At 57.8% G+C, this 25,987-nt stretch overlaps 2 protein-coding genes across 3 annotated transcripts in view; one reads left to right on the top strand and one right to left on the bottom strand.

Moving 5' to 3' along the window:
• RAB20 (RAB20, member RAS oncogene family) overlaps positions 1-8,093 on the top strand; it is a 31,674-nt gene extending 23,581 nt beyond the window's left edge. For both annotated transcript variants that reach the window (XM_074378527.1, XM_010952343.2), the window contains one exon: positions 7,084-8,093. In XM_074378527.1, coding sequence (XP_074234628.1) covers positions 7,084-7,616 — 533 coding nt within the window. In that variant the 3' untranslated portion in view covers positions 7,617-8,093. The remainder of the gene's footprint in view (positions 1-7,083) is intronic.
• Positions 8,094-13,305: 5,212 nt separating this feature from the next.
• Positions 13,306-25,987, bottom strand: part of COL4A2 (collagen type IV alpha 2 chain) — a 162,577-nt gene continuing 149,895 nt past the window's right edge. Inside the window, exons 37-48 of the mRNA XM_074378524.1 lie at positions 25,183-25,290; positions 24,417-24,524; positions 23,626-23,697; positions 22,103-22,228; positions 21,243-21,359; positions 20,546-20,707; positions 20,329-20,427; positions 19,946-20,092; positions 19,675-19,791; positions 18,194-18,385; positions 17,103-17,389; positions 13,306-14,344 (exon numbers count right to left, since the gene is read on the bottom strand). Of these exons, the coding sequence (XP_074234625.1) occupies positions 14,087-14,344; positions 17,103-17,389; positions 18,194-18,385; positions 19,675-19,791; positions 19,946-20,092; positions 20,329-20,427; positions 20,546-20,707; positions 21,243-21,359; positions 22,103-22,228; positions 23,626-23,697; positions 24,417-24,524; positions 25,183-25,290 (1,793 nt within the window). The 3' untranslated portion in view covers positions 13,306-14,086. The remainder of the gene's footprint in view (positions 14,345-17,102; positions 17,390-18,193; positions 18,386-19,674; positions 19,792-19,945; positions 20,093-20,328; positions 20,428-20,545; positions 20,708-21,242; positions 21,360-22,102; positions 22,229-23,625; positions 23,698-24,416; positions 24,525-25,182; positions 25,291-25,987) is intronic.

Here is a 25,987-nt window from a genome sequence, read left to right as displayed (position 1 = left end):
CCACCCCTTGAGTTATTTTAAACTATGTAAGCAAACGGGACGCGATGCTCAGGGTGAAATGCTGGTCACCATCTGGGGGCATCAGAGGGAACACACTCGGGCACCTGATCTTCATTGTCCAGAGGCTGTTCAGGGCGGTTGTGACCTCTGACCTCAGTCCTCCTGCCCTGCCCTGGGCCGATTTCAGCTCCGCTGACCCAGCGGGTGGCAGCCACAAGACAGAGCGCCCCCGGAACTGGGAGGTCATCCTCTGAAAGCCAGACTCGTGGAAATAGGGAAGTTGTAGGAGTTGGCCCACTGCAGAGGTGACCGCGGGTCCCAGGAGGCGGCAGACACACTGATGAAGGGCCTGGGCCGTCTTGGGGCGGTGGAGCCAGTCTGCAGGTTGGGAGAAATCTGATTCACGATGAATTTAACCAGCATTCACAGAGTGCTTCACGTGTGCCAGGAACGGTTCCAGACAGTCGAACAAATTAATTCTGTTGTCAGAACCCGCTTATGTGGGTACTGTCCCCATTCTGGCGATGGGGTGGGGAACGGAGGTGCAGGGAGGTGAGGACGTGCCCCGGGACACGCGGTGGGCTTTGAACGTGGATTGTCCATCTGGGATTCAGGCTTTTTCTGGGTGGTTAGACAGTAGACGTCCTGGTCCCCGGGGCCATGTCCTGGCTCTGGGCTCTTCCTTCCTGCCTCTGTGGGCCACTCCTTGTGCTTTCTGTGCCTTGGTTTCTCACTCTGTATAATATGGAAAGAGGAAGGTCCGGTTCCTGTGATAGCTGAGGAGACTGCATGAATTTGCTGAACCCCGAGGGCTTGTTAGTTGTTCCTACTGACCCAGCTTTCTTTGGGTCACGAGTCCAATTTGTCCTGTACTTGATCCTGGGAAGGGGTGATGGAGACCAGTATGTCCTCCTCTGTTGTAAATCAACCCTGTGGCATCCTGGGTCCCCACTCTGCACATGAGCACGGAGCCCGCTCTCCAGGGGAGCGGCTGTGTGCTTCCAGATCTGTGCCTCTGAACACCTGACCTTGGGCTCCAGCAGACCTGTTAGGACCTGCTTCCCCAGGGTCCCCGTCTGCCACGGCCAGCTGGCCTCCCTCTCTCGCTGTTCCGGACTCACCCAGCCAGCTGTGCTGTCGTTGGTCTGTGTGTCCGGTCAGAGGCCTGCGGCATTGTTGCAGACTCCATGTTCCTCCTTAGCCACCGGGGACAACCACGTCCACCTCTGAACGGAGGCGGGGACACAGACTGAGCAACACTTCCTGTTTGTCTGTTAATTTGACTGTGTTGTGATGAGAACACTCACAGGAGAGCTACCCGCTTGCACGTTGAGGGCGTGTGACTTCACTGCTAGCTTCAGCTTCAGTGTGGCACAGCTGACCTCTACAAGTTACTCATCACACTGGCTGACACTGTGTGCCCCCGGGTAAGTGGTTCCCCATTTCCCCTCCCCTGGGCCTGGCCATTACCTTTCTGCTCTTCGATTCTGTGAACCTGACTATTTGAGGTGCTTCATGTAAGTGGAGTCGTGCAGTATGTATCCTGTGACTGGCTGGGTAGCACCTCCAAGTTCACTGAAGCTTTATTCACTGTAGCCCCGAATGGAAGCAATGTGAATATCCTCTGACAGATGACTGGATAAAGAAAGTGTGGTGTGTGCACACAATGGAATAACTATTCAGCCTTAAAAAAGAGGGAAGTTCTGCAAGATGCAGCAAGGTGGATGAACCTCAGCGGAACAGTCTTGTTTTGTTTCACAGCCAGCCCAGAACTCCCAGGCAGTCACGTGGCCGCCCACCAGCAGCCCTGGGACCACCCACGGCCCCTCTCCTCCGGCTCCTGCCTCCCACTCCACGCAGGCCCTGTGGCTGGGGCCACGGCGAGCCTGACCCTCAGCTGCATTTGTTTAACTTGAAACAACGGGTGATTTTTCTATTTGCCCCCTCAGGGCTGGTGCAGGGTCAGCCTGGTGCCCTGGCATCTCCAGAATCGGACCACGAAGTGAAGGCAACTGCTAGAATTCCTAGGGCTTTAGCTTCGCAGTTGGTGCTTAGGGACCCGGGTGGGGAAGGAAGGTGAGAGAGGGGGAGAGAAGGACCGGAACCAGGTGCGAGGGAAGGGAACTTGTGAGCGTCCCGGTTCAAGCCCATCCTGCAGACCAGGAAGGCATCGCTCTGAGGGGTCCAGGAGCTGGCATTTACAGAGGACTAGCCCCAGCAGCCTGGCTTCTAGCCCAGCACACACCCACCAACTACCGGAAAACTGACTGGACAGCCTTGGAGTCAAATACGCCCAGAGTCAACTGCCGAAGGCCAGGTCCCCCCAACTGTCCACTTCATCTTCTCCACCTCTGTGATGCTGCAATTACCAGGCTCCCACTTAGGCGCAATTAGGATTAATTTCAGAACCTCTGTTCCCTGTCAGACTAGCCCATCTTATTACGGGTGCTCCGCTCATTTGAAAGCAGCCTAAAAGCTCTAGATTACATCTAAAGCAATACTGAAGAATCTCAAGCATGAAAACTGTGTAATTGTGAACTCCGCCACCGGGGCCAGTGCGTCCAGTTTGCTGGTCGGGGCCGGGGTCTGGGTCTGGCCGGCAGCCCGCGAGGCCCTCTGCAGGCTGGTGCTGCTGGTCCTTTAGTTCCTGCTGCCTCTGGTTATTGTGCCCTTTCTCCTTGGGTGTTGTTACTCACTGTTTTAGTGTCTTCAAGGTGAACCAGGCATTGTTATTGGGCAAGGAAAGTGGTTGGAGGCCTCGGCATTAGGAGCTGCGTTCCTGTCCTCAGTGAACTTTGCAACAGACGTGGAGGCAGCTCTCCTGGGCTTCCTGGAATGCCACTCCTGGGCCCTCTTGTGAAAGCTGGTGGGTGGGAGCTGACAGCACTTTTGGCTGATGGGAAAGCCTCTCACTGATGCGGTCTGTCTGTGTGCGAAAGGCAAGTCCCAGCTCAGTGGTCATGATGGGAAAGCGTTTCTTTCTTCTTTCTCTTTTTGACTAAAGCTCCCCGCTGCCAGTTTTGGAAGACGCCTTGATCACCCTCCCCCACGGGAAGGGACGGGAGAGGGCTGTTGAGTTTCTGCCTGTTGGCACACAGTATAATTTGACATGAAACTTTAATTAAATTATTACTCATAGCGCTGACCTGCTGCTGGTGTGGGGAGGGCGGGAATGCGGGCTCCCAGGCGCTGAAGCCCAGAGCGCCCGCAGCTGGCTGGCCGCCCTCTCCGCCGGGCCAGGAGCCACACGGCTGGCAACTTGCTTTCTGGGAGGGTGCTCTTACCTTCAGGATGAGTGCGGGACAGGACGCAAACCTCCAGCTCCTGCCCCACCTGGCTGGGACCTCACCCCCTCCCGCTCGCCTCCCCATCAGACCATTTGGGAATTTTGGGGCTTTGTTGGAGACACAGGTCCCTGGCTTGGGGCACCGGGGCGAGGGGCAGACAACAGCTGTCAGGTGCAGCCCATGCGGCCCTTTTCCTGGACCTGGTGTCCTCTGCAGGCTGCTGTCTCCAGGGCTGGCCTCGGGGCCAGCAGCCTGCCCCCAGGTGAGGCGGGGTTACCGGCCTGTGTTGGAACATGGCTGTTTCAGAATGGCTGGGGTGGAACTGATTGGTGTTTCTTGGCCATTTAGCTGAAAACAGCGGTTTATTGGCAGAGGTCACTCTGTTTATATAAATAGATGTGTGCGGTGTCGTGCCTTCAGTCTGCGCTGCGACCACCCCTGGACCAAGGGTTCTTCACTTCTGTTGTGCCGAGGGTCCTCTTGTGTCCCAGTGGCACAAGCCCACGACCCTCTCTGAACACTGCACTGAAATGCATGCAATGAAATACCAATTTGACCAGGAAACTGGGTTTCCTTTCCTGGCAGGTCGAAGAGCTGCCATGCCTTGGAGCTGGTGGTGAGCACAACTGACCGCAGTGTGGGTGGAAAGCCTCTGTCATTTCTGCTGCCGACAAAGAGCAGGACCCGCTCCCTACAGTCGTTTCTGGTCTGTAGCTGATGTGTGTAATGCAAGGAAATGCTAACGTTCAGTTAGAGGAGGGTGAGAACAGAGATTACACCTTTCCCCATTCAAGGTCATAGACCTCCTGGGCTCTGCTCCCACTTCTGGGGCTGGAACTAGAAACCACAGGCAGATGCACAGACGTTCATTGGGGGCAAACCTTGTGACAGCCTGGCTGGGAGCTGCTGGTGGGGTGGGCTGGGCTGGGAGTTCGGTGCTCTGCCTCAGGGACGGGGAGCCCTGGGCGGGGTCAGGTGCAGGCTGTTAGAGATGAAGTGCTGGTGACACCTGGGGAGCATGCAGTTGAAGGGTTGCGTTGTGCAGGCATGTAGAAACTGGGGAACTCTCAGTCCCCTGTCATCACTGACGTGAGGGACGTTTGCATCGGCGGCCGGGACAAGGCAGGCGATCCTGTCCTCCCCGGTGCTTCTCCGTGCCCACCTCCCCCACTGGCGCATGGAGACTCAGTGCTGGGCCATCCTCTGCGGGCTGCCGGTTCCCCACCTGCCCAGATCGGGTGCCTGCTGTGTCCTGTGCTGTCTCGTGTTGAAGCTGAACTTTGATCTGAGAAGTTCGCGGTCCCCCTGAGAGCTGCTGGCAGCAGGGGCGGATGGGCAGGGTCGGGCAGTGCTGGGGCAGCTGCACCCCATGCAGCCCAGGAAGGAATGAAGGCAGACCCCAGGCCAGTGCTGCAGGAGTTTAGATCCCAGTTAGGGGGAGGTGTGTCAAGGATGTTCTGAAAGGATGGTTCGCCCTGCGAGGACCGGTGAGTGTGGGCACGCACTCTTCGGGCGTGTCTGTCCAGGGGCCTCTCCTGGGCTCCTCCGTGGGGGCGGGAGGGGTTCGCCCACAGAGGTCCGCCTGTTACGGCTCGCTGCACGATGGGCCGGGAAGTCAGGAGACGAGGTGCTGGGACAAGGAAGAGCGAAGTTACTCAGGAAGCCAGCAGACCGAGTAGACGGCAGACTGGCGCCCCCAGAACCGTCCTCCGCGAGTCAGAGTTCAGCCTCCTTTTGCTCTAAAAGGCGAGCGGGCGCGGTTGGTTGGCGCAAACTTCTTGGTGTCAGAATCCTTCATTCTTGCAGCTGACCTCGCAGGTCAGGTCACAGTGTTCCTGCAAACCTCCAGCAAGACAAATGTTATTCTCAGTTCTGCGACTTTTTATCTCCGTGTGAGTGGAAAGGTGTTCTGCCCTTAAAGGCCAGAGCCTCGAGAGTGGGCCGTCCTGTCTATGCAGGCTCTCGGCTATGTTCCTCTGCGAAAGGTGCAGAGCCACAGGACTGAGCAAGGGGACAGAGCCCAGGGTCAGAGCCGGAGGGTCAGATCTGCCGTGGACTCAGGCTCGTTCTTCCCTGTCGGGCGCCCAGGTCCAGGGTGGCTTTCCTGCCCCCACGGAGGGAGTGAAGTCTGCCAGCAGCGACATGGGGCTGATTAATCCCTGGGCCTGGGAAGGCGTTGGGAAGGGGCCCCAGTTTACTTTTATGAACTGCCCTTCGTGGGGTCAACGAACTGTCTTCCCTTCATGAACAAGGAAGAAGGGAAGCCAAGGGGGCCACTCGGGAAAACTCGTGCACAAACGCAGTCACGCTTGGCCTCCAGAGACCCCGGTGCGAGGGGCACTGGCCTTGTCCCTCACTGTGAGCTGGGCCTTTCACATACAGGGCTTCTGCTGACTCGATGTGAAGGAATAAAGGCATTCAAGTGTGATGAAATTTCAGTTCTTTGGGGGCTTAACGCACCAAAGTTTTCCCTCCCTCTTCCCCTCAGTCCGTACTTCATAGTCAAGGTGGGAGCTGAGATGCAGAGCAGGGTATAAATTAAGCCTCTGACACGAATACGGCTCCTACTGCCTTGCAAATCAGACAAAATTGTTACAGGACAAACCAGGAAACCTTATGTAAGAGGAAAAAGTGTTTTATTTTTTTAAACAAATGGAAGTGGTGATTTGTGGCTTCACTTTCTCAACACATTAGGTGGCACTGAGCCTGCGGGGGCGAGTAAGCCCACGGGCCTGGTCCTGCCGTCCTCCTGGAGGAGAGGAGAGGAGAGGAGGGTCTGAGGGGCTCAGGGCTTCCCCTTCTGCTGTCACCTCTGTGCTCGGGGCAGGCGGGGCCCAGGCTTCGGGGGCAGGGCCAGCCCTCTGTCCTGGGAGGTCGTGTGTCTCCTCTGTAGTGTTCTGTGCACAGCGGCGCCCAGCTTGGCCTGAGAGTGGAGCTGCCCTGTTTTCCATGGTTCTCTCTAAAAGAGAGTGTTTCCTTAGTGTGTGTTCTCTGTTCCAAAGGACTCACTTCTGAGCTCCTCCCAGCGCTTGGGCACCTCTGGGCCCTTGGTGCCTCCAGGAGGCGTGCGGGTGAAGACACACTTGCCTGGTGCCCCGTCAGCGCGACCGCCGTGCTGGGAGGGAGGTGGCACACACCGTGTGGTCCTTGATGGGACTATTTCATTTAGGGTTTCTTTCTTTTTTAAAATTTTTATTTATTTCTTATTGTATTATTTAATTATTTTATTTGGGTGGTGGGGGAGGTAATTAGGCTTATTTATTTTTGGAGGCGGTCCTGGAGTTGAACCCAGGACCTCGTGCATACCAGGCATGTGCTCTACCACTTGAGCTGTACCCCCCACTCTAGTGTTTCTGTTTTTAATCGAGGTACAGTTGATGTACAATGTTGTGTTAGTTTCTGGTGCGCAGCATAGTGCTTCAGGTGTCATACACACACACACACACACACACACACACACACACACGTTCCTGGAAGTATTTCATTTAAACATCCTTTTTGTAAGATGCAGAAGCAGGAACAAGCCACACCGCCACTCGTCAGGAGGACAGCAGGGCGGGGTGTCTTCTTGGTCTTGGGGGGAACTTCGGTGGGTGGATGCGCTTGTGCGGGGACTGCTTGCTATGGGGACAGGCTGTCGCCCCCTCTTTCTGCCCAGCGGTGTTTCTATCCAGTCTAGCTCTGGCCACACCTGCGTTCGAGGTCACAGCTCCATGGTCCGTCCTGGGGGCCCGGCGCGGCATGGTCGGGCGCTCAGACGGGAGAGGTAACCTCATCTCTCTCCCCTCTCCCCCAGGGCGGGAGCAGTTCCACGGCCTGGGCTCCATGTACTGCCGGGGGGCGGCCGCCGTCATCCTCACCTACGACGTGAACCACACCCAGAGCCTGCTGGAGCTGGAGGACAGGTTCCTGGGCCTGACGGACACGGCCAGGGCCGACTGCCTCTTCGCCATTGTGGGGAACAAGGTGGACCTGAGCGAGGACGGGCCCGGGGAGAGCCGGCAGGAGGGAGGGGGCGGCCCAGGGCCGGCCGGCAGTGGCTGCGCAGCCCCCAGGCTGCCCAGGCAGGTGCAGCCGGAGGACGCGGTGGCCCTTTACAAGAAGATCATCAAGTACAAGATGCTGGACGAGAAGGACGTGCCAGCTGCTGAGCAGATGTGCTTTGAGACCAGCGCGAAGACCGGGCACAACGTGGACCTACTCTTTGAAACCTTGTTTGACATGGTGGTGCCCGTGATCCTGCGGCAGAGAGCCCAGGGGCCGCCGCAGACCGTGGACATCGCCAGCTACAGGCCGCCCGCACGGACCAAATCCGGGTGCTGTGCCTGACTCACTGGGCCCCAGCCCCCTGGGGTGCACGGACAGAGGGGTCCGGGCGAGCCGTGGTCAGAGGGGCAGATTGGGGTCTGCACTGCAGGACTGCCCATGTGAGGGGGCGACCCCGGAGGAAATGACAGCCAGGTACTTAGAGAAGGTCAGTGTCACTCGTCCCCCGCGTGCATCGCTGCTGTGGGAGGTGGGGAGCAGATGGGTCGCCCATGGAAGCCACCAGAGACCGCCGTCCCTTGGCTGCCCCGTCCTCACAACCTGACCTCCAACAGGTCTCCGCCTGTCTCGGCACCTGAGTGACTTTCAAACGTTTCTCCTCACTGTGATTTCCCTTGGTCCTGCCGTTCAGTGCTTGTATCTTGATGCATTATAATGATTCTCGAGAAATGCTAATTTATACAGAATCAGGAATCACTGCTTTTATATCAGTTGCAGCACTGGGAGCCATGTGTATGATTAAAAAGGATTTGAGAAGAACCTGGGTCTAGACTTTATTTGTGCCCCCGTGGGATCCCTGCTGGGGTGTGAGCCTGAGGGACTTCTAGCTTTAAAAGTTGCATTGAATCCTTACAAATTCCAGGTGTTGGGTCGGCCTGTCCGCTGGGCTGTCTTGATGACACGTGTTCCAATAGTGGAAGCAAAACGGGCAGCTCTGAGTCCCTGCCCTGTGTGGTCGCCAGGGCAGCTGCTGAATCTGAACCATCCTTTCCGGGGGTGCTGGGTGGGCGGCTTTGCTCTTGGGAGGAGCCGAAACGGGGCAGCTGTGAGAACAATGGCCCAGGCTTGGGCCTCGCTGCTGGGAAAGGGGCGTCTCCGCCAGCTCAGGGGCCAGCATGGCTCCGTCCTGGGGCTGCAAGTCCACTCGAGCTGCTGGGAGGGCTCCCTCCTGGCTTGTGGGCGGTGCCTCCTCCACGTGTCTGCACGTGGTATGGGGGAGGGGAGCTCTTATGAGGACACTAATCCCATCGTGGGGGTCCCACCCTCATGGCCTCATCCAGCCCTAATCACCTCCCGATGGCCCCATCTCTAAACCCAACCTATTTGTGGGTGAGGACTTCAACATTCGGATTTTGGGGAGACAAAAGCACTCAGCCCGTGACAGGACGCAGTGAGGCAGGAGGCTGGTGAGTGAACAGTGTTTCACGAGCAGTTGTTTTTTGGAGGGAGGTGTTCAGGAGTTTCCCGGAGCCCGCGGTCTCTGCGCGCCCTCCAGACCCCTCTGTTCCCGTGCAGCCGGTGCACGTCTCCAGGTGAGGGATGAGCCCCATCTCCGTGGTGAAGCCCCCCACGGCCCCGGGGGACCAGGAGCCTCCGTGGAGAGGCCCCGTGACGGAAGCAGGTCTTCTGGAATTGCAGTAAATCCTCAGTGAAGGATCTTGCTTTGGCTGGGAGTTCTAAGTGCTTTTTTAATGCCATTTTACAAGCCCATGGTGCAAGAGGTGAAACCTGGACGTGTGAATTGGCGGTGAGCGATGCACACCGAGGCCTCAGAGCTGGAGACCCCGTGACCGTGACCCGCGCGCGGCCCTCCGTTTGCTGAGACGCTAAACGTAAAGGGAGCGAGAGCCGCAGCCCTCCCGCCCGAAAGGGGCGCTGCTTCGCGCTTCAGTTTGCCGTTTGATGGGCGGGCGTCGTACTTACTTTTCCATAACGTGTGTGTTTGCTCGGGAGACGCCTGCGAGGTCTGGGAGCTGGCTTCTGAAGGCCGTGGCTGGAGTATGAAATCATTCCTGCGTCCGAGCTTGAAGGCAGGGCTGACCGAACCCCACGCCCCTTCCTCCCGGTCAGTCTTTGACTCTCTTGCAGGGCCGCTCCCAGCGCCCGCAGGCCGTGCCCCTGAGTGGCCGAGGGCCCCGGGGCACGGCTGGTGTGGGGGGGGGGGCGCCATCCCCATCAGCAGTCCATGAGCTCGGCCCCCGCACCGCTGCCCTGAGAGCAGGTTCACTCTGGGCTCTGACCCGATGGCACCTCAGCACCCGCCTCTGCCCGGTGTCTGAGCCTGCTGGGGCGCTCCCGGCTGGGACTTCTCGTGGGCCCAGTTCCCAACCAGGGACCAGGTCTGCTCTGGGGAGGCCTCAGAGCGTGAGCCAGCGGCTGGAGAAGGAGAGGGTCTCTCTGCTGGACGTGGCTTTGAGCTGGACCTCGGACATTCCTTCTTTCTCTTTGTACCAATGCGGCTGCTCCGGGGCTGGGAGGCCACGGACAGCCCCGGGTTCACCCGCTGGGCCTGGTCGTCGACTTCGGCCTGAGTGTCCTCAGGCAGAGGCAAACCTCCTCAACAGCAGCGCCTGGTCGGGCATTTCCTGGTGCCCTCGAGGCGTCCTGCATGGGAAGTTTTGGGGGTGGGTATGTTGTAATCTGGGTTCTGGAAGCCATGGTTCCCCCCTTTCACAGGCCACTAGGCTGGTGTCTTAAAAGAACTATGTTGCGTCTGTGGAAATGGCTGCGGTTTTACGGCTACTTTATTCCATCGAGTGAGCCATGGCCTCCGAGTCTGCCTACGCCCCAGGGGCCCTTTGCTCCTGAACTTGGCCGTGGAGTCAGTCATGCACTAGACAAGGGCCCCAGGAGTCAGTGTGCAGGCACGAGGGGATCAGGGGCCCCCCGGGGATGCCTCAGTCCCCCCCATCTAATTACTGTGAGCCGCTCCCAGATCCTGGACTTCGAGGTGGCGGCGGGATTATGTGTGTAAAGGGCCTCATGCTGCTGGCCCACGCGACTCCGTCCACTGCAGCTCTCTGGGGAGTCAGCTCGTGCTTGGAGGGAGCGGAGCGGCTGGGACAGGATGCCGGCTGATCACCTGGTTGCGTACCTTCATCTGTGTTGACTCACCCCTTTGGTGGAGCCTCCTTAGTTGTAAAATGGAGCAATGCTGCTCAGAGAGGTGGCAGGCGGGGGAGGCCCCGGGGAATCCCTGAGACAGCGCCTGCTACGGGGAGGGCGTTGACTGTCCTCAGGGTGTCACCGTCAGATAGCTCGATGGGGGGAAACGGCCAGAAAGCCACGCTTCACGTTCTTTTCAGTAATGTCAAAAACAGAGTTGGTTTCACCTTAGAACAGACCTCCTTTGTGAAGCTTTGATTTTAGGCCTTTTTTTAGGGGATGTGATTGATGTTTGACTGGGAAGTACAGGAACTGGAAAAGGTGCTTTCTTTTCCCAGGGTTGTGTGTGACTGCATGCACATGTGACATGTGTGCACGTGTGATGTGTGTGCAAGTGTGACATGTGCATTGTGACGTGCACACGTGACTGTGCATTCATGTGACTTGTATGTGCAATGTGCACACGTGTGATGTGTGTGACGTGTGTGTGTACATGGCTGCACCAGCACACGTGCCTTTAGTGGATATCCAACAGCAGTTGGAGCTGAGGCTGGGCACAGGTGGGGCCCAAAAGCCTCCCCCCGGGACTCGGCAGCCTCAGCCTTGGTGGCCAGGCCACCCAGGAGTCACTGGACGCCTGTGAGGGCCATCCTTCCTTGATGTGGTGCTGGAGGGTGGTCCTTCTCCAGGGACTCAGGTCGCGGCTCTGCTGGTGCAAGTCCTCTCGCTGTGGAAGGGCGGTGACGTGGCTGGGCACCCGGCGGGTTTTGAGTCCAGTGGGATGAGAGCAGGTGAGTGGCCCCAGCTCATCGTCACCCTTTCCATCCGTGTTCAGAGTTTATTTTCAGAAGAGCGCTGCCTTGTCACCTGTAGGGTGTACTTTGGGTGGCTCCCTCCACTGGGCAGCCTTAAATCCCCCAGCGGTAAGGGCTCCCAATGTCTTCCCCTGAGGCCGGGACACAACACCAAACTCACACAATGCCGTGCCCGACGGCTCTCTTGAGGCCCCTCCACATGTAGGGGTGGACTGAATTCTCATGACACCGCGTGGGGAGCAAGGTCTTTGTTTCAGCCCCCAGGAGCCCGGCCAGCGGAGACCTGCCCCAGCAATCTCCAGACTCGCCCATCTCAGGCCGCCTGAAGGCTGGGGCAGCTCTCCGGGACTTGTCGAATCTTTCTTGGTGTCCCTCCGACTGGCCAGGATGCTTCCGGAGACATCTCCTCTGGTTTAATGTGAACCCTGGCATCGTCTGTGCGAGGGGTGCAGAAAGCCACCTTACGAAGTCGCTGGGAGGCAGTGATTCTAACCTCAGGGACCCCCTTCCCTGGAAGGTGAGGGACAGCATTCACCATTCAAGTCCACTTAGCTTTTGGGATGCTGGTTACTCTTGGTCCAGAGAAACTAGACCAGAAAAATCTCATCCAACATGCAAGGACTTGTGAAGGGCAGAGTTTGGATTTTCAAGGCTCAGAAGGTTTGCTGTTTGATTCCAGACTGGAAATCTTCACCTCCTAGAGCTGCTTGGGACCATGGGCTCTGCAGCACAGACAGATGTTGGGGTTATGGATTCTTTGTATTTGTTTGATATTTTACAGTCTACATTTTGGAATCCAATTGTGTACTGGGACCTTGATTTTGGACTTCCGAGTATTTGAGGTGTAAGCTCCGGTACCTTTCAGTGCTTCACACTGGGCCCCTACCTCTGGCCTGTGAACCACACAGCGGCGTCCAAGCTAAACCACGTGAAATCAGGCGTGTGGAATGTTTGAAAATTGTAAAGCACAATAGAATTGAAAAAAATCATTCAGTTAAAAAAAAAAGCTAAACAAAGTCGAGCAGGAATCTTCAGGATTGTGGTAAATGTCATGAGGACCCTTGTGATTGTGGGGCTTGGGGCTGAGACGGAACAGCTGCCCTGCGAGCTTCCTGTGCTGGGCAGCTTCACACCCTGGCCTCAGCCTGCTGGCCCACCTTTTGCTGTAGCTGTTGCTATGGAAACCAGCTGGTACAGGTGTAGCCAACAGTATGTCACATCAGCTTCACCTGGTTCTCTGCTAACCTCCACCTGGGGTGCTAGAAGCCTGCTCAGCCCTGGCATCCCCGGACGTTCCAGGCAGCCTGACCACTGAGGGCAGGAGGCTGAAGTCGTGCCCTTCCCACGCCTCGGGGGGACCACCTGTGGCCTTTCTCCCGCAGGATTGAGCCCTGAATCCTCCATGGCAGTACCCCCTTAGTGAGGTGCCCTCTTCCCCGAGTCACGCTGCAGGTCCCAGTCCACTGCCTGGAGTCACGTCCTCACGTAACCCGTGCGGAGTCCTGGCTGGGGCAGCCACAGGGGGTGCAGGCCTGTAGGTGCGGATCTATTTCAAACAACATCATCAGGTAGAATACTTTGTTAACTGTAGAAACTGTTCTTAGGAGAAGTTTAATATGAAATTGAACTTTAAAGGGTAAAAATTAATTATGTGAGTTGGGTTCCCAGGGGTCTGCCGGGTTTCAGAGAAACCAAAGCTGGAAACGTGTCTTGGAGACTCTTGGGAACACCGAGGTTTGACTCGTGATGCTATGTTGGGGCTGGTTGATGACTTTGGAGTTGCGTTTGTGAGGTGCCCTCCCCACAATTCCCCTGAGTGATGGCTGGCGTGCTTTCTGTAAACACTAGCACATTGTGAACACAAACGCAAACTCAGGTGCCTGAGAAATGAGTGACAGTACCACAGGCTGGGTTCCGTTCGCTGAAAATGAACCAACAGCCGCGTGGCTCTGAGCTGGGCACGGGGCTCGCTTTGGGGCCCGGATGCCGTGTTTTGGGTTCCCAGCAAATTCTGTGCTCTGTAGACTCGAGAAAATGAGGCAGGCAACAACTTGGGGTATAAAAATGTCCAAAACCAACTTTTATTGCGTGGTCGTTACGGAGGATGGCGCAGGCCTAGGAGTGCAAGGCGCCGCAGAGCGGGGCGCAGGCTCCGGCGCAGCCCGGGGCGGTAGAGGCAGCGCCGCCGGCTGCGAGGTTTGCGCCCCCGCCTGGCGGGCGCACCCGCGGGAAGGGCTCTGCCCCCACGCGGGTCTTGCCGGGCCCCGTGGTCTGCAGGGACGCCGTGGGAAGCAGCTGGTGTGCGCATCCCAGTGGCTTTTACAGGAAGCACCGTCGGCCTTCGTGAGGGCCCGGGGGTGCTCCGCGTCAAGGTGTTCGGGAGAAGACGCTGTCGTCAAGCTGGCTTCGAGACCCCTCCCACGAGGCCCTCGTGTGGGAGCAGCGGGCGCGAGTTCGGGAGCCCTTGGGCTGCGTGGCTTTGTCTGTCTACACCACCCCATCAAGTGAGTTAAATAAGTGGGTTATCTGTGGCGGCTGAAAGGGCCGTGAATACACAGGTGCACAGTGGGAGGTTAGCTGCTTAGACCGCCGTGGGGGAGGGGGGCGCGAACGGCGTCGCGCCAGGAGGGGGCGGGGGGCGGTAGGGGGCGTGGCCAGGGGCGGGGCGGGGCGGCGCCCGCGGACGGCGAGGCGCGGTTTGGTCTAAGGGCTGGTGCTCAATTCCTTTGGTTACTTTTGTTTTATAAAGGAAGGAAATGAAGGCGATGTTTGGGGCGGCACCTGAGGTAATAAGTTAAGAAGCACCAAGGCGGCCCGGCGGCCGGGCCGGGCTCACAGGTTCTTCATGCACACCTGGCAGCGGCTGACGTGCGTGCGCACCAGCCCCGCCTTGAGCGTGTCGGCGGCCGGCGCGCTCTGGAAGCTGCGCTCGGGGATGGTGCTGAGCCAGAAGCTGTACTTGTTGGCGTAGTAGTGGCAGGTCCCGCGGGCCCCGTTGCACTCGATGAAGGGCGTGGCGCGGAAGTCCTCCAGGCAGCTGCCCGGCGACACCAGCGACTGGCCGCCGCCCTCGTCGCCCGCGGCCGTGTGCTGCGGGAGGGGGGGGGGGAAGACAGGCCAGCGCGTTAACGTCTTTTGTTAGAAGGAAAAACACGTTCGACACGTGGGTCAGAGCCTGAGGCTGGAGGAAAACTGAGCACCAAAGACGGCGCCCCTCCTCCGCTCACGGTTACGGGGAGGGTGTGGCTGCTGTGATTAGCATTACTTCCAGCACATTTTAAAATTGGCGTATAGCTGACTGACCGTGTTGTGTGTGTTTCCGGTGTGCAGCACAGTGACCCAGTTATACATACATGTGTTCTTTCCAGATTCTTTTCCATGACAGGTTACTACAAGATACTGAACAGAGTTCCCTGTGCTGTGCAGTAGGACCTTGTTTATCTGCTTTATATATGGTGATGTGTATCTGCTAATCCCAAACTCCTGATTTATCCCTCCCTCTCCCCTTTCCTCCTTGGTAAGCATGTTTGTTTTCTATGTGAGTCTCTTCCTGTTTTGAAAATAAGTTCGTTTGCGTCACTTATTTTTTATTAAAACAATTTTTTTTGGTTGGGGGAGGTAATTAGGTTTATTTATTGATTAATTTTAATGGAATGACTGGGGCTGGAACCCAGGACCGTGTGGGTGCTAGGCACACGGTCTGCCACTGAGCTGCGCCCTCTCCTCTATTTGTGTCAGGTTTTAGATTCCACATAGAAGTGACATCACATGGTATTTGTCTTTCTCTGTCTGACAACTTCACTAAGTATAATTACCACTATTTTTTATGAAAAACCCTACTTGCTGATTTTTCTACAGTGAATGTTTAACACTCGTGTAATGAGTTTAGCTTTGATCAGAAGGTTGTGCAATAAGCAGTAGGCCGCTTGAGACAGCCCCACGGCCGCTGGCTGGAGGCCAGGCCGAGCGTCGGAGGGGGTTTTCTTTGCTGCTTTCAAGTTCTCCTTTCTTTTCACTTCATAAACATGTTAGCTCTTACTAAGGTGCGTGGTGGGGCGGCCTGGGTCTCAGCGCTTATCTAGAGAAAGTGCCAGCTGGCCTGGTCAGGGGTAAGTGGGGTGTCAGGGCCTGTTACCCTAGAGCAGAAACAGCGAGGCCACCGCGGGCCGGGAGCGGAGGTGGCGCCCGCGATGGGGGTGGGCGGGTGCCCAGGCTGACCTTTCCTTCAGACGCACAGCAGAAAACAAAAACCCTCGAGTAGCTTTCTGCTCACAGAATGCGGGAGCCTTTCCCAGCAGAGCTCCTGGTGCCATAAACATGCAGGGAAAAGCAGGTGCGTCTACAAGGGGCGTCTCGGGCCCACTTTGGTCTGACAGAGCTGAGGCCCTGCCGGTGCAAACACACACACGTGCACACCCATGCTCGCCCCACAGGCATGCTGTGCACACACGCACACATGTGCACACCCCACAGGCACGCTGTGCACACACAGCCCTTTTCCAATGTGCTCTTCTCAGTGGACAGGCCTCTGGCTTTGGGACTCAAGCAGCTCATGTCTCTTAAGAGAGTCACCAGGACAGGAGGCCAGCCCTGAGAAGTGGTCCTGGACACTCACAGCCCATGGGAACCTCATCTGAATCGATAAGGAAAAAGTCAGCTACTGACTGGCTGGAGACACCAGACCAGCTCCGAGAGGGGTCCCTGAGGTGAGGGGAGCAGACCCCAGGGAGCAGTGGACCAAGGCACATCACATGCAGACAAGACAGTGACCGTCCCACGTGGGCAGTGGCACATTACGGGGTAAGCCAGGCGCTCACTCTCCGCTGGCCAAACCACCGGGCTTCCCCAGGCTCTCACAAGTGAAGCTGTGGGCAGCCCATCGGTCCCACCCCTGGCTCTACAGTGGGGTCAGGGGACTGCGGGTTGTCACCTGCCTTGGGGGGAGGGTGCCAAGGTCCACGCTGACGGGGCTTGGAGGCAGTTACTGAGTTACTTATCCCTTCTCCTGTGACAGGATTTGAGATGCAACTGCTAGTAAAAGCAGGGCTGTGACTGACTTTTTAGATACAGTGTCGTCACTCCCTTCACGGGGGAGAAGCTCATTTTTATTTTTGAATTTGACGGGGGGACCTAGACAGGGTGGACCGGAGCTTGCTCCTCCGGGACCCAGAGGCAGAGGAGGGTTGCACTGTTTACCTCCTCAAGTCGCCCGACATGCTTAGCTTCCTGAAAAGGAGAGGGCTGCCTGTCCCTGCCCGGAACTTACTATCCTGTTGCTTTGCTTTTTTGCAGCAGTGATACCTTAGTGATGGTCACCCAGCAACACTTCTGGATCTTTTCCTTCCTTTCCTAGAACCCAGGTTTTTTTCCCTGTTGTTTTCACAAGATTAGCAAACATTATATTATATATACACACATATACAATGTTACTAGTATAACTTATGAAATAATTAACATGTTGGGCATCTAGTCAATATAGTCGGGGTTACAACAGTCATAATAAATATAAATGCAATACAAGACCCACCCTCCCCACTGGACTTTGCTTTCTCCCTGCGATGGTAAACAGGAAAACCATAAGGGGTGCAATCACGGTAGTTAAATTTATCCTAATTACAGCTCGTACACAGGCCTGGTGGCAAATTAATGGATACCTTCAGGGCTCAATTAGCAAAGTGCAGGCTGCATTCCAGCTCTCAGTCACCCTCTGGGCCGGGTGCCCTTGTGCAGTGCACAACCTGAACGACTGCCCCGACTGTAGTTACAAAGGTCAGGGTGTGGCTAGGGAGAGGAGCTCACTTTCCACCTGGTTCCAGGCTCTGAGGGAAAGTAGACATGCACCACATACCATGAGGAAGGAATAGCCGATCCACAAACTCCGCCATCCAGCCGGGCAGTGGGGGATGGAGACGTCCTGACTGTGGACCGCGATGGCCACGGCCGGGGCCTCACACACGGAGCAGCGGCTGATGTAGGGCCTGATGTCCTCCTCGGCCACGGGCATCATGGGCAGCGGGGCGGTGGTGGACAGCCAGTAGGACTTGTCGTTGCGGCTGGCGTAGTAGCAGGTGTCGCCAGGGTTGCAGTACAGGAAGGGCATGGTGCTGAAGCGGGCCAGGCAGGAGCCCGCCAGCCCTGCAGACAGAGCGACAGCTCAGCGTGGGGGAAGATGCTCCTCCAGGCCGGGCCAGTGCCAGAGGCCCATGTCAGGGACCCACCCGGGGCCCCCTGGGGGGCTCAGCCATGCACGGGGTGGGGTGGTGGGTGAGTTCCGGTCTTATTCCTTTTTTTGGCATTTTCATTCTGCCCTTCGAGAGGGTCCCACACATACCAGGACCAGGCTGGGCCGGAGGGTGGGGCATCTTTGTGGAATAGCACCCTGGGTGAGGCCCCTGTTGGGGGATCTTAAAGCACCAGCCCCAACGACCTCTGACGGCATCCAAGATGAGGGCCTGGCTCAGGAGAACTCTGGCCATTCCTAACCCCAAATAATTCCACGGGCTTCACCTCAGGGCCAGAGTGAATTATCTCACTGAACTCGGCCCCCTTTCACACCACTGCTTCCAAGCAGAGAGCAGGCCTGTGCTCCGCCCTCAGAGGCCTGCTGGGCGCTGCGGCCGGCCTTGCCCTGTCCCCGCTCTGTTTTAGGTCCTTATTCTTGTTGCTTTGTCCCACTTTTTAAAATAACTTATCACGGAAGGAGAACACCGGGACAGGAAGGTGCCCACTCATTGCGTTCAGCCTGACCGATCTCCCAGCCTCCGGCCCCACCACACACACAGGCACCCTTCCCCAGGCCCCCGCCGTTCATGCGGCTCGCTGCATTTTCTGTGAGCTTTCAGGTTGTTTCAGTTCCTTCTGGCGACCAGGCACACGTGCCACACACCCATCTGGCGGCCGCGGGGCCTGTGGCGGGGCTGGCGGGCGGGCAGTACCTACCCAGGTCCTGGTTGTGGGCTTTCTCCTGGCCTTCGAAGTAGAGCAGGCTGAACCCGCTCCAGAGCTTGCTCATGCCCACGGGGCACATGGGCTCCCGGTCCGTCTGGCTGTGCTTCACCAGGAGGTAGCCGATGCTGACGCTGCGGCCCGGCATGCCGGGCAGGCCGGGGCTCCCGGGGCGGCCTGGCTCCCCTGCGGTGGGGGAGAGAGCGCGCCTGTCAGCTGCCGTGCAGACCCCAGCCAGCTTGCGCGGCTGGCGGGCACAGCGACATTCACCGCCGGGCTCTGCCGGCTCCCCCTGGCCGGGGTCCTGGGGGGGGGGAGGGGGGTCTGCCCTGTGGGATGCCCAGTAGCTGGGTTGATGGTGATGCCCCGGGGCAGGGGTTCAGCGGGCTGAGCCGCCCCCAGGGCGCCTGGCTCTGGGTGGGGCTAGAGCATCTGGGAGTCTGAAGGGCCACAGGATCTTGCTCCAGCCCCACTCGGCCTCCTCCACTCCAGGCGGCAGGCCCCCTGCTGGACGCTGCGGGGAGCGGCTGGTGGCACTCTGGCCATTCCCGGGCCTCAAAACCTGCCCCCAGAAACGTCCACCCAGGGGACTGTTGTCCATCCCAGACACAGCAGAACGGCTGATCTGCCCCAACAGGACAACCCTGCAAAGTCCGCTGTCAGCCGTCCTGCTGAGTCCTGCCTGTCTCGTAGGACGTCCTGTCCACCCTGGGCCGTCTTGGTCCCCTGGCCTGGATGACCGACCCCCTTCAGGCTGCACGTGAAACACTGTCCTGGCTGCGGGTCAGGGCCTCAGGGGGCAGTAGATTGTGCTTCCTGTGATCTGGACGCTGGCGGTGCAGCCTGTGTTTGCCAGCACAGGGCTCACACCAGCACAGGTGGGTGACAACACATCTCAAGACTTTTTTTTTTTGCATGAACTGCTGTTATTTCTGGCCTAACCCACTCTGCACACATGCCAGTAATTTTGAGAAATCAGTAATATAAGACCTGGCAGTGGCTCCTGGTCGTGTACTGGATTCTTGCAGCTCACTGTTCCTGGCCTTCAGGATTATTTTTCAAGGGAGGGACTGGAGACTGAACCCAGGACCTTGTGCATGCTAAGCACACGCTCTACCACTGAGCTATCCTCACCCACCTCAGCCTTCAGGACCTTTAGGAACCTTGTCTCCTGACATATGTTGATTGCTTCCTGATCTGAGGCACCTTGCAGGTGTCTCAGGGGAAGGAAGGAAGCTGGCCTGTCTGGGGCACTCGGTGCCAGCTGCAGGTGTCAGGGGCGGACGCAGGTATACTGAGCTGCAGCGGGCCCCATGAGCTGGGCTGGGGAAGCAGAGCCGGGTGGGGCAGCCCCTCCTCTCTGCTCATCTCGGGCTCCCCGCTCCCCTCCCGCACACCCGGTCCTCGTCTCAGACCCACGGCGGGATCTGGAGGAACTCCCTGCCCTCTGCCCCCTTTCCTTGCCCGTCACTCACCTTCCTGGCCAATGGGCCCCTGCTGCCCCATGGGCCCCTGGTCTCCTCGGAATCCGGGAACGGCCGACACACCGCCTCTTCCCTGGGGCCCGGCCTTCCCCGGAGCCCCACGGAAACCTGCACGGTGGCCACGAGACACGCGTGAGCCCCGGGAGAGGGGCGGGCTCGCACCGCTGGGGCTCGGCGGTGCTTCTCAGCAGGAGAACAAAAGTGAAAACAAGGCAAATAGGAGAGGACCCCTCCCCCGGCGGCACCACACTGGGGCTCCTACCTGGCTCTCCCGGGGGGCCCTGGGGCCCCATCTCCCCCGGAGCCCCCGGCAGGCCTCTCCTTCCCTGCGGACCCACTGGCCCCCGCTGGACGGCAATCTTCTGGGGGATTCCTGCAATCCCTGGGGCCCCCACAGCGCCAGGGGAACCTGGAGAGGGAGGAGAGAGGGCGGCGGCGCCTGAGAGCCACACTCCCTCCTGCTCTGGCCTCTTCTCCGTGCTGCTCTCGTTGAACTACTCCTGGGGCTCCCTGAACCACCACTCTCCGGAGATGGGGCGGCGGGTAGCCCACCCGAGAGTCGCTCAGAGCCTTCCCTTCCAACAGTCGCTGTCCCCACCAGGCCCCCGTGGCCCCAGACGTGTCCCCTCTGAGACAGCCACTTACCTGGGCGTCCTCGGTCTCCTTTGGGTCCCTTGGGGCCTCGGTCACCCACACTCCCGGTGGCGCCTATGTTTCCCATGAATCCCTGCTCACCTCTGGGCCCTTCAGGACAAGCAGCACACTGAGGACACGCAGGGCCGGGCAGGGGCTCTGGCCACCTCGGCCCAAAGCCACCAGCCTCCCCGAGAGAAGGAGCCTCCCCAGGGGCCCTGACCATTACCTTTTCCTCCGGGGAGTCCGGACACACCAGGCCGGCCCTGGGGCCCGGGGTCCCCGCCCCAGCCTTTGGGCCCTGCGTTTCCGGGGGTTCCTGTGTTCCCCTCTTCTCCTTTGCTTCCAGGAAGAGCGGCAGGACCCGGTGGCCCGGGGGGGCCTCGGTAACCTGTGGGCACAAGTCCAGGACAGGAGAGTGTATAGGGAGGAGGTGTGGTCATGGCCACGAGGCTGGATGCAAAGTCACCCGTGTAAGGGACGGGCTTTGGCAAGCTCGGAACACTGGGCAACTTTGTCTTTTATTGTGTAGAATAGAGATAACATAAAATTGACCATTTTCACCACTTTCAAGTGTACAGTTCAGTAGCACTAGATACATTCACACTGCTGTGCGACCATCCCCACCATCTTTCTCTGAACGATTTCATCTTCCCAACTGAAGCTCTGTGCCCATTGAACACTACCTCCCCCTGACCCCGCCCCCAGCTCTGGCCCCCACCATCCTGCTCTCTGTCCCTGTGAGTCTGACTCCTCTAGGCTCCTCCTATCAAGGAATCAGGCAGGATTTGTCCCTGTGTGTCTGGCGTATTTCATGCCGCATCCTGTCCTCTGGGGGAAACAAAGTGTGCCATCCCTAAAGCAATCAGGCATGACGGCTCCTGTCCCCCGAGAGCCCCGCACACAGCAGTGTGAGCCCTGCTCACCTTCCAGGCCAAATATCCCGGGCGCTCCTGTGTCCCCCGGTGACCCAGAGATGTTGGAAGGGGGCGTGATGCCTGGAAATCCCTGAAGTCCTGGACTCCCAACTGGGCCTCGTTCCCCTTTCAGGGAAGAAGAAGTTGTTTATTATCAGCACTCGACCTTCTGCCTACGGTTTCCTCTCCATGTCCCAGAACAACCAAGGAGGGCGGGGATGGAAGGTGGCCACTGCAGGCTCTCAGGGTGGGGCCCGGGAGGCGGGGCTACACGGTCCCAACGAGGCACGGGGGGTGGGTATCAGCTGTCAGAAAACAAACTCTGGGCTGTCAGGGTGGCTGGATGACCCCTTGGCACTGTGAACGCATGCTGCTCCCAGGTGTTGGTTACCTTTAATCTAGGGGTATTCCCCCCAGTTTGCTGGAGCAGTTTGCTGGCGGATAGTGGGGGCTGGGCTGGGGGTGGGAAGTGGGCCTCATTCTCAGCAGCCGAGACCACCCCTCCCTGGTTTGTTCCCGCCATGCTCCAGGCCCGTCACGCGGGCTGAACTCAGGGGCTATGCGGGTGCATTTATTCCTTTATCCAACGCGCCCAGCTCTGATATGGAAGGGCACTGTGCCAGGTGCCCTGGGGGCCACCGAGGGGACAGAACGCGATATTCTCTTTCCTACAAGGAGGTGGTCAGTAGCTAACCCCGATGTTTAAGATCCACGTTACGGAGAAGTGTAAACGATGGAAGACCAGCCGAGAGGTCTGCAACAAGCAGTTCTCCCCAGCAGAGCCGGCGCCTGCACCTGCTCCCGCCTCTCCTCTCTCAGACGCACGGACTGTGTGGTTGCATGTGCCGGTGCTGGGGTGTCGGCCTCACCTGGGGTGCCACGCTCCCCTTTCTGGCCCGGGGCGCCAGCAGGGCCTGGAAGGGCGTTGGCCTCTCCTGAGTCACCCCTGTCCCCCGCAGGACCTGGGAAGCCGGGGTCTCCGTAGGCGTCCGCACCTGTGGCAGGGTTAACACAGGCAGTGCCTTCAGCCTGAGGGGTTGGCCGTCAGGAGCGGAAGGACAGTGACGCTCTCCAGGGAGACTCAAACAGAGAGCCAGGCAGCAGCCGAGCTGTCAGCTTTCTACGCGGGCTCAGGGCCCCAGAATCTGCCACTCGGAAGGGATCCTGGAGTTTGTAGCTGAATCCCCTCGCTTTACAGAGGAGGGCACTGCAGTGCCCCCAGGAAAGGCCCGTATTCCCAGACGCTGACGGTCCTGGAGCTGGGACCTGCTGAGGGTTCTGGGCTCCTGGCTGGGGCCCCAATGGGCAGGCTCGAGTTAGGGCTAAGAGGGAAATGCTATTTAAAACCTGCTCTGCTCACACATCAGGTGCGCAGAGCAGTTGGTGGCCAGAGACAGCAGCGTCACTTGACCATTTAGAACTACAGTGATTTTTTTCTTTTAAGTGTATTAAAAAAAAAGTGTTATTTTAAATGTCTCCACAGAACATGAATAACATTCATAATTTGAAAAGAAAACAGTAAAACCTGTCTTTTAAAAAAAGACATATTAATGATAAGCCCAAGAAATATGAGTCCAATCAATAAATTTTAAAAAAAGAATGAAAAGACAGGGCGCTAAGATTTAAGATGAAAGGAACTCATTTAAAATAAAGACGTTTCAGAGAAGCCACTGAGGTTTCCAGACACGCCATGGCAGCTTCCTGGAGGGCACGAGGGTAACGGGTGGTGGTGGGGGCCTTCTGCAGACAGGGGATTTCATCCCCTTGAGGAACAGATTGACACGCAGTGGTCCTCGGAGATCCCAGAAGGGGCTGATGGTGGGTTTTGGAAACAATGGGCTTTGTATCCTCTTTAGGGGAAAAAAAAGTGCGAGAATAGTTTCTAAGAGCAACTGCTAATGGCTTCTTCAAGGCGTCCGTTTCCTCTCCTTATAGAACAAAACCCCCGTCTACCATTGCTGTGAACCAAACTATCTTTTCCAAAACCATGTATTGTTGCCCTGATCCCCAGGGTGGTGGAGTCTGGAGGTGGGTCTTTGGGAGATGACTGGGGTCAAGGAAGGCCATGAGGGTGGGGCTCCTGTGATGAGATTGGTGTTCTCGTAAGAAGAGACACCGGACAGCTTGTTCTCATCTCTACCGGGTGAGGACGTGGCAAGAAGCCAGGAAGAGGGTCCTCACCCCAAGTGCACCGCACTGGCACCCGATCCCACACTTGCAGCCTCCGAGCTGTGAGAAGTCACTGCCTGTCGTTTAAGCCCCTTGGGAAGGGCCTGAGTCCCTGTGGCTTCGGATGGTCACACAACCCTGGGGGAGCCCCTCCCCTCCTCCAAGTCCAGCCCCGCCCACCCTGCCCCTCCCCCTCTGCCAGCACCGCCTCATGGCCTGGTACCTGGGGATCCTGGAAAGCCTTTGGTGCCTGGCAGGCCGTGTAATCCGCTGATGCCTCGGATGCCGGGCAGACCTGCGGGGGTTCCTCACGGTTATTTCAGGGGACAGCAGAGAGGGACACCTGACATAATCAGACGCTTCTGTCTCTGGGATACACTTGCCCACCCAGTGGGTTCAAAAGCCAGGCAGTGAGGAAACAGTTCAGCAAATACCGTGACATGTAAACCAGTCACTTCAGTGTCACCCAGGAGAACCGCCAGCTTAAACCTGCTGTCATAGAACCCTGTTACAGACTTGTTACAGCCAGAAGGGGACTGGCCGGGCTGTGCATTTCTCTTCCCGACACATGAGTCACTGAATGTATTTGGTTTGTGAAAATGGAGCTTGGAACCAACAGCCTGGTGCTATTTCCACGCCCCCTGGATTTCTGAGATCGCCTTTTCTAAAGTAGGACACGGAAACCGGCGGCATCTCTTCCTGTGATGTGGGCGGTGAGTGTGGATGTGGGGTGGGCCTACCCCTTTAACTCTGGGCAGGAGAGCAGCTGGGGGCCTGTCCCCTGAACTGACCCCTGTCCAGGCCAAGCCCAGTAACCCCCAGGACCCCCGAGGGCTCCACCAGACCTCACTCAGCAGGGACCCTCACATCCATCCCTCTGTCTTGGCTCTGCACTGCCTGCATGCTGACCGACAGTGGCTCTAAGGCCTCTTGGCAGGTTTTTGTTAATCATTTCGGGGAGTAAACACTTCTTTGTGGGTTTGCTTTGTGTCCGCAGAGGGGCAATGGTTTTACCTGGTAAGCCTGGAGTCCCTGGCCAGCCGTAGTCTCCCTTGGCGCCTGGCACTCCGGCCCGGCCTGGCTCTCCCTGAGGCCCCTGCAGCCCTGTCAGTCCTGGGAAGCCTGGGGACAAACACATCCTTAAGGGGACACAGGAACCCTGAGGTCTCTTGGCCTCCAGTTCAGGTCCCGCTTGGGAGAGGAGCTTCGCAGGGAAAGGGCCAGTTTCCCTTCCAGCCGGGAATGCCCTGCCCATAGCCTTGGACCCCCACACTCAAGTCCCGTGGGGTCAGTGTAGCCTGGCCAAACAGACAGCCTGTGTGTTCGAATTCTCATCCTGTTGTCCAAATAGAAGTCTGGGAGAGCCCCGAGACCCTGGAGGGTCAGCCTCTCTGCGCTCACAGATCCTGGACGGAGGGCAGAACAGCAGCCAGAAAAAAAGCACCAAGAGAGTTCACCCATTTAAGTCGGGTCCCCCATGAATTTCTGCAGCTCAAGTGCACGAAGGGCGCCGGGAAAGAGCTGAGTCTGGGCGTTTACAGGGAGACAGGTGTGGCCGCACGGACCCAGTCGTCCGGTTGGGTGTTGGTCCCCGGGCTGAGCGGGGTAGAAGGACGGGTGGGAGGAAGCTTCCTAGGGTGACCACGGGTGACCCGCAGACTGGCAGAACCGGCCGCCCCTGTTCTGGGCCCCTGGAGTTTGGGGTTCGGCCGTGCCCAGCCCCATGGGGCGCTGCGCCGTCCAGCTGGCCCAGTAAGGCCACGTGACGGCGGCCTTTTACCTGTTTGCCCTTTGAGTCCGGGAGGGCCTTGGACTCCTGTCAGGCCTGTGATCCCGGGAAAGCCGACGTCACCCTCTGTTCCTTTCTGTCCGAAGAATCCCTTCAGACCTGGAACCATGGAAGCGCTGCTTGAACACCACGGCCACCGCGTCACTGGGGCCCGCGGTCCCGGGGACACCAGCTGGGACGCTGGCTTCCCTCTGGTGCCCCTGCGGTGCATGGGGCGGAGGGCCAGACGTGCTCCTCCCTCTGCTATTTTTTCATTGAGGTACAGCTGATGTACAATGTCGTGTTGGTTTCAGGTGTACAGCATGGCGGGTTAGTCCTACATGTGTACACATTCTTTTTCAGATTCCTTTCCATTACAGTTTATTACAAAGTGTTGAATGTAGCTGCCTGTGCTGCACGGTAGGTCCTTGTTGTTCACCTGTTATGTATGGTGGTGTGTATCTGCTAACCCCAGACTCCTAATTTATCCCTCCTCCTGCCTCTTTCCTCTTTGGTCATCTTGTTTGTTGTCCATGTCTGTGAGTCTACTTCTGTTTTGTAAATAAGTCCATTTGTGTCATTTTTAAAGATTCCACATATAAGGGCTATCATACGGTATTTGACCTTCTCTGTCTTACTTCACTTAGTGTGATCATCTCTAGGTCCATCCACGCTGCTGCACGTGGCATTATTTCACCCTTTTTTATGGCTGAGTATCGACTAATTTTTTACCTAGTTCCCCACTCTGAGCTGGTGGTCAGCAGCCTCCAAGCTACACCCAGGGGCCCAACGTCCTGGTATCACTCCCTCGTGCAGC

The sequence above is a fragment of the Camelus bactrianus genome, chromosome 14 (assembly GCF_048773025.1).
Source record: "Camelus bactrianus isolate YW-2024 breed Bactrian camel chromosome 14, ASM4877302v1, whole genome shotgun sequence".
Taxonomy (NCBI): Eukaryota; Metazoa; Chordata; class Mammalia; order Artiodactyla; family Camelidae; genus Camelus; species Camelus bactrianus.
The sequence above is the reverse complement of the archived record's forward strand: the minus strand, read 5'-3'. Positions and strand labels throughout refer to the sequence as shown.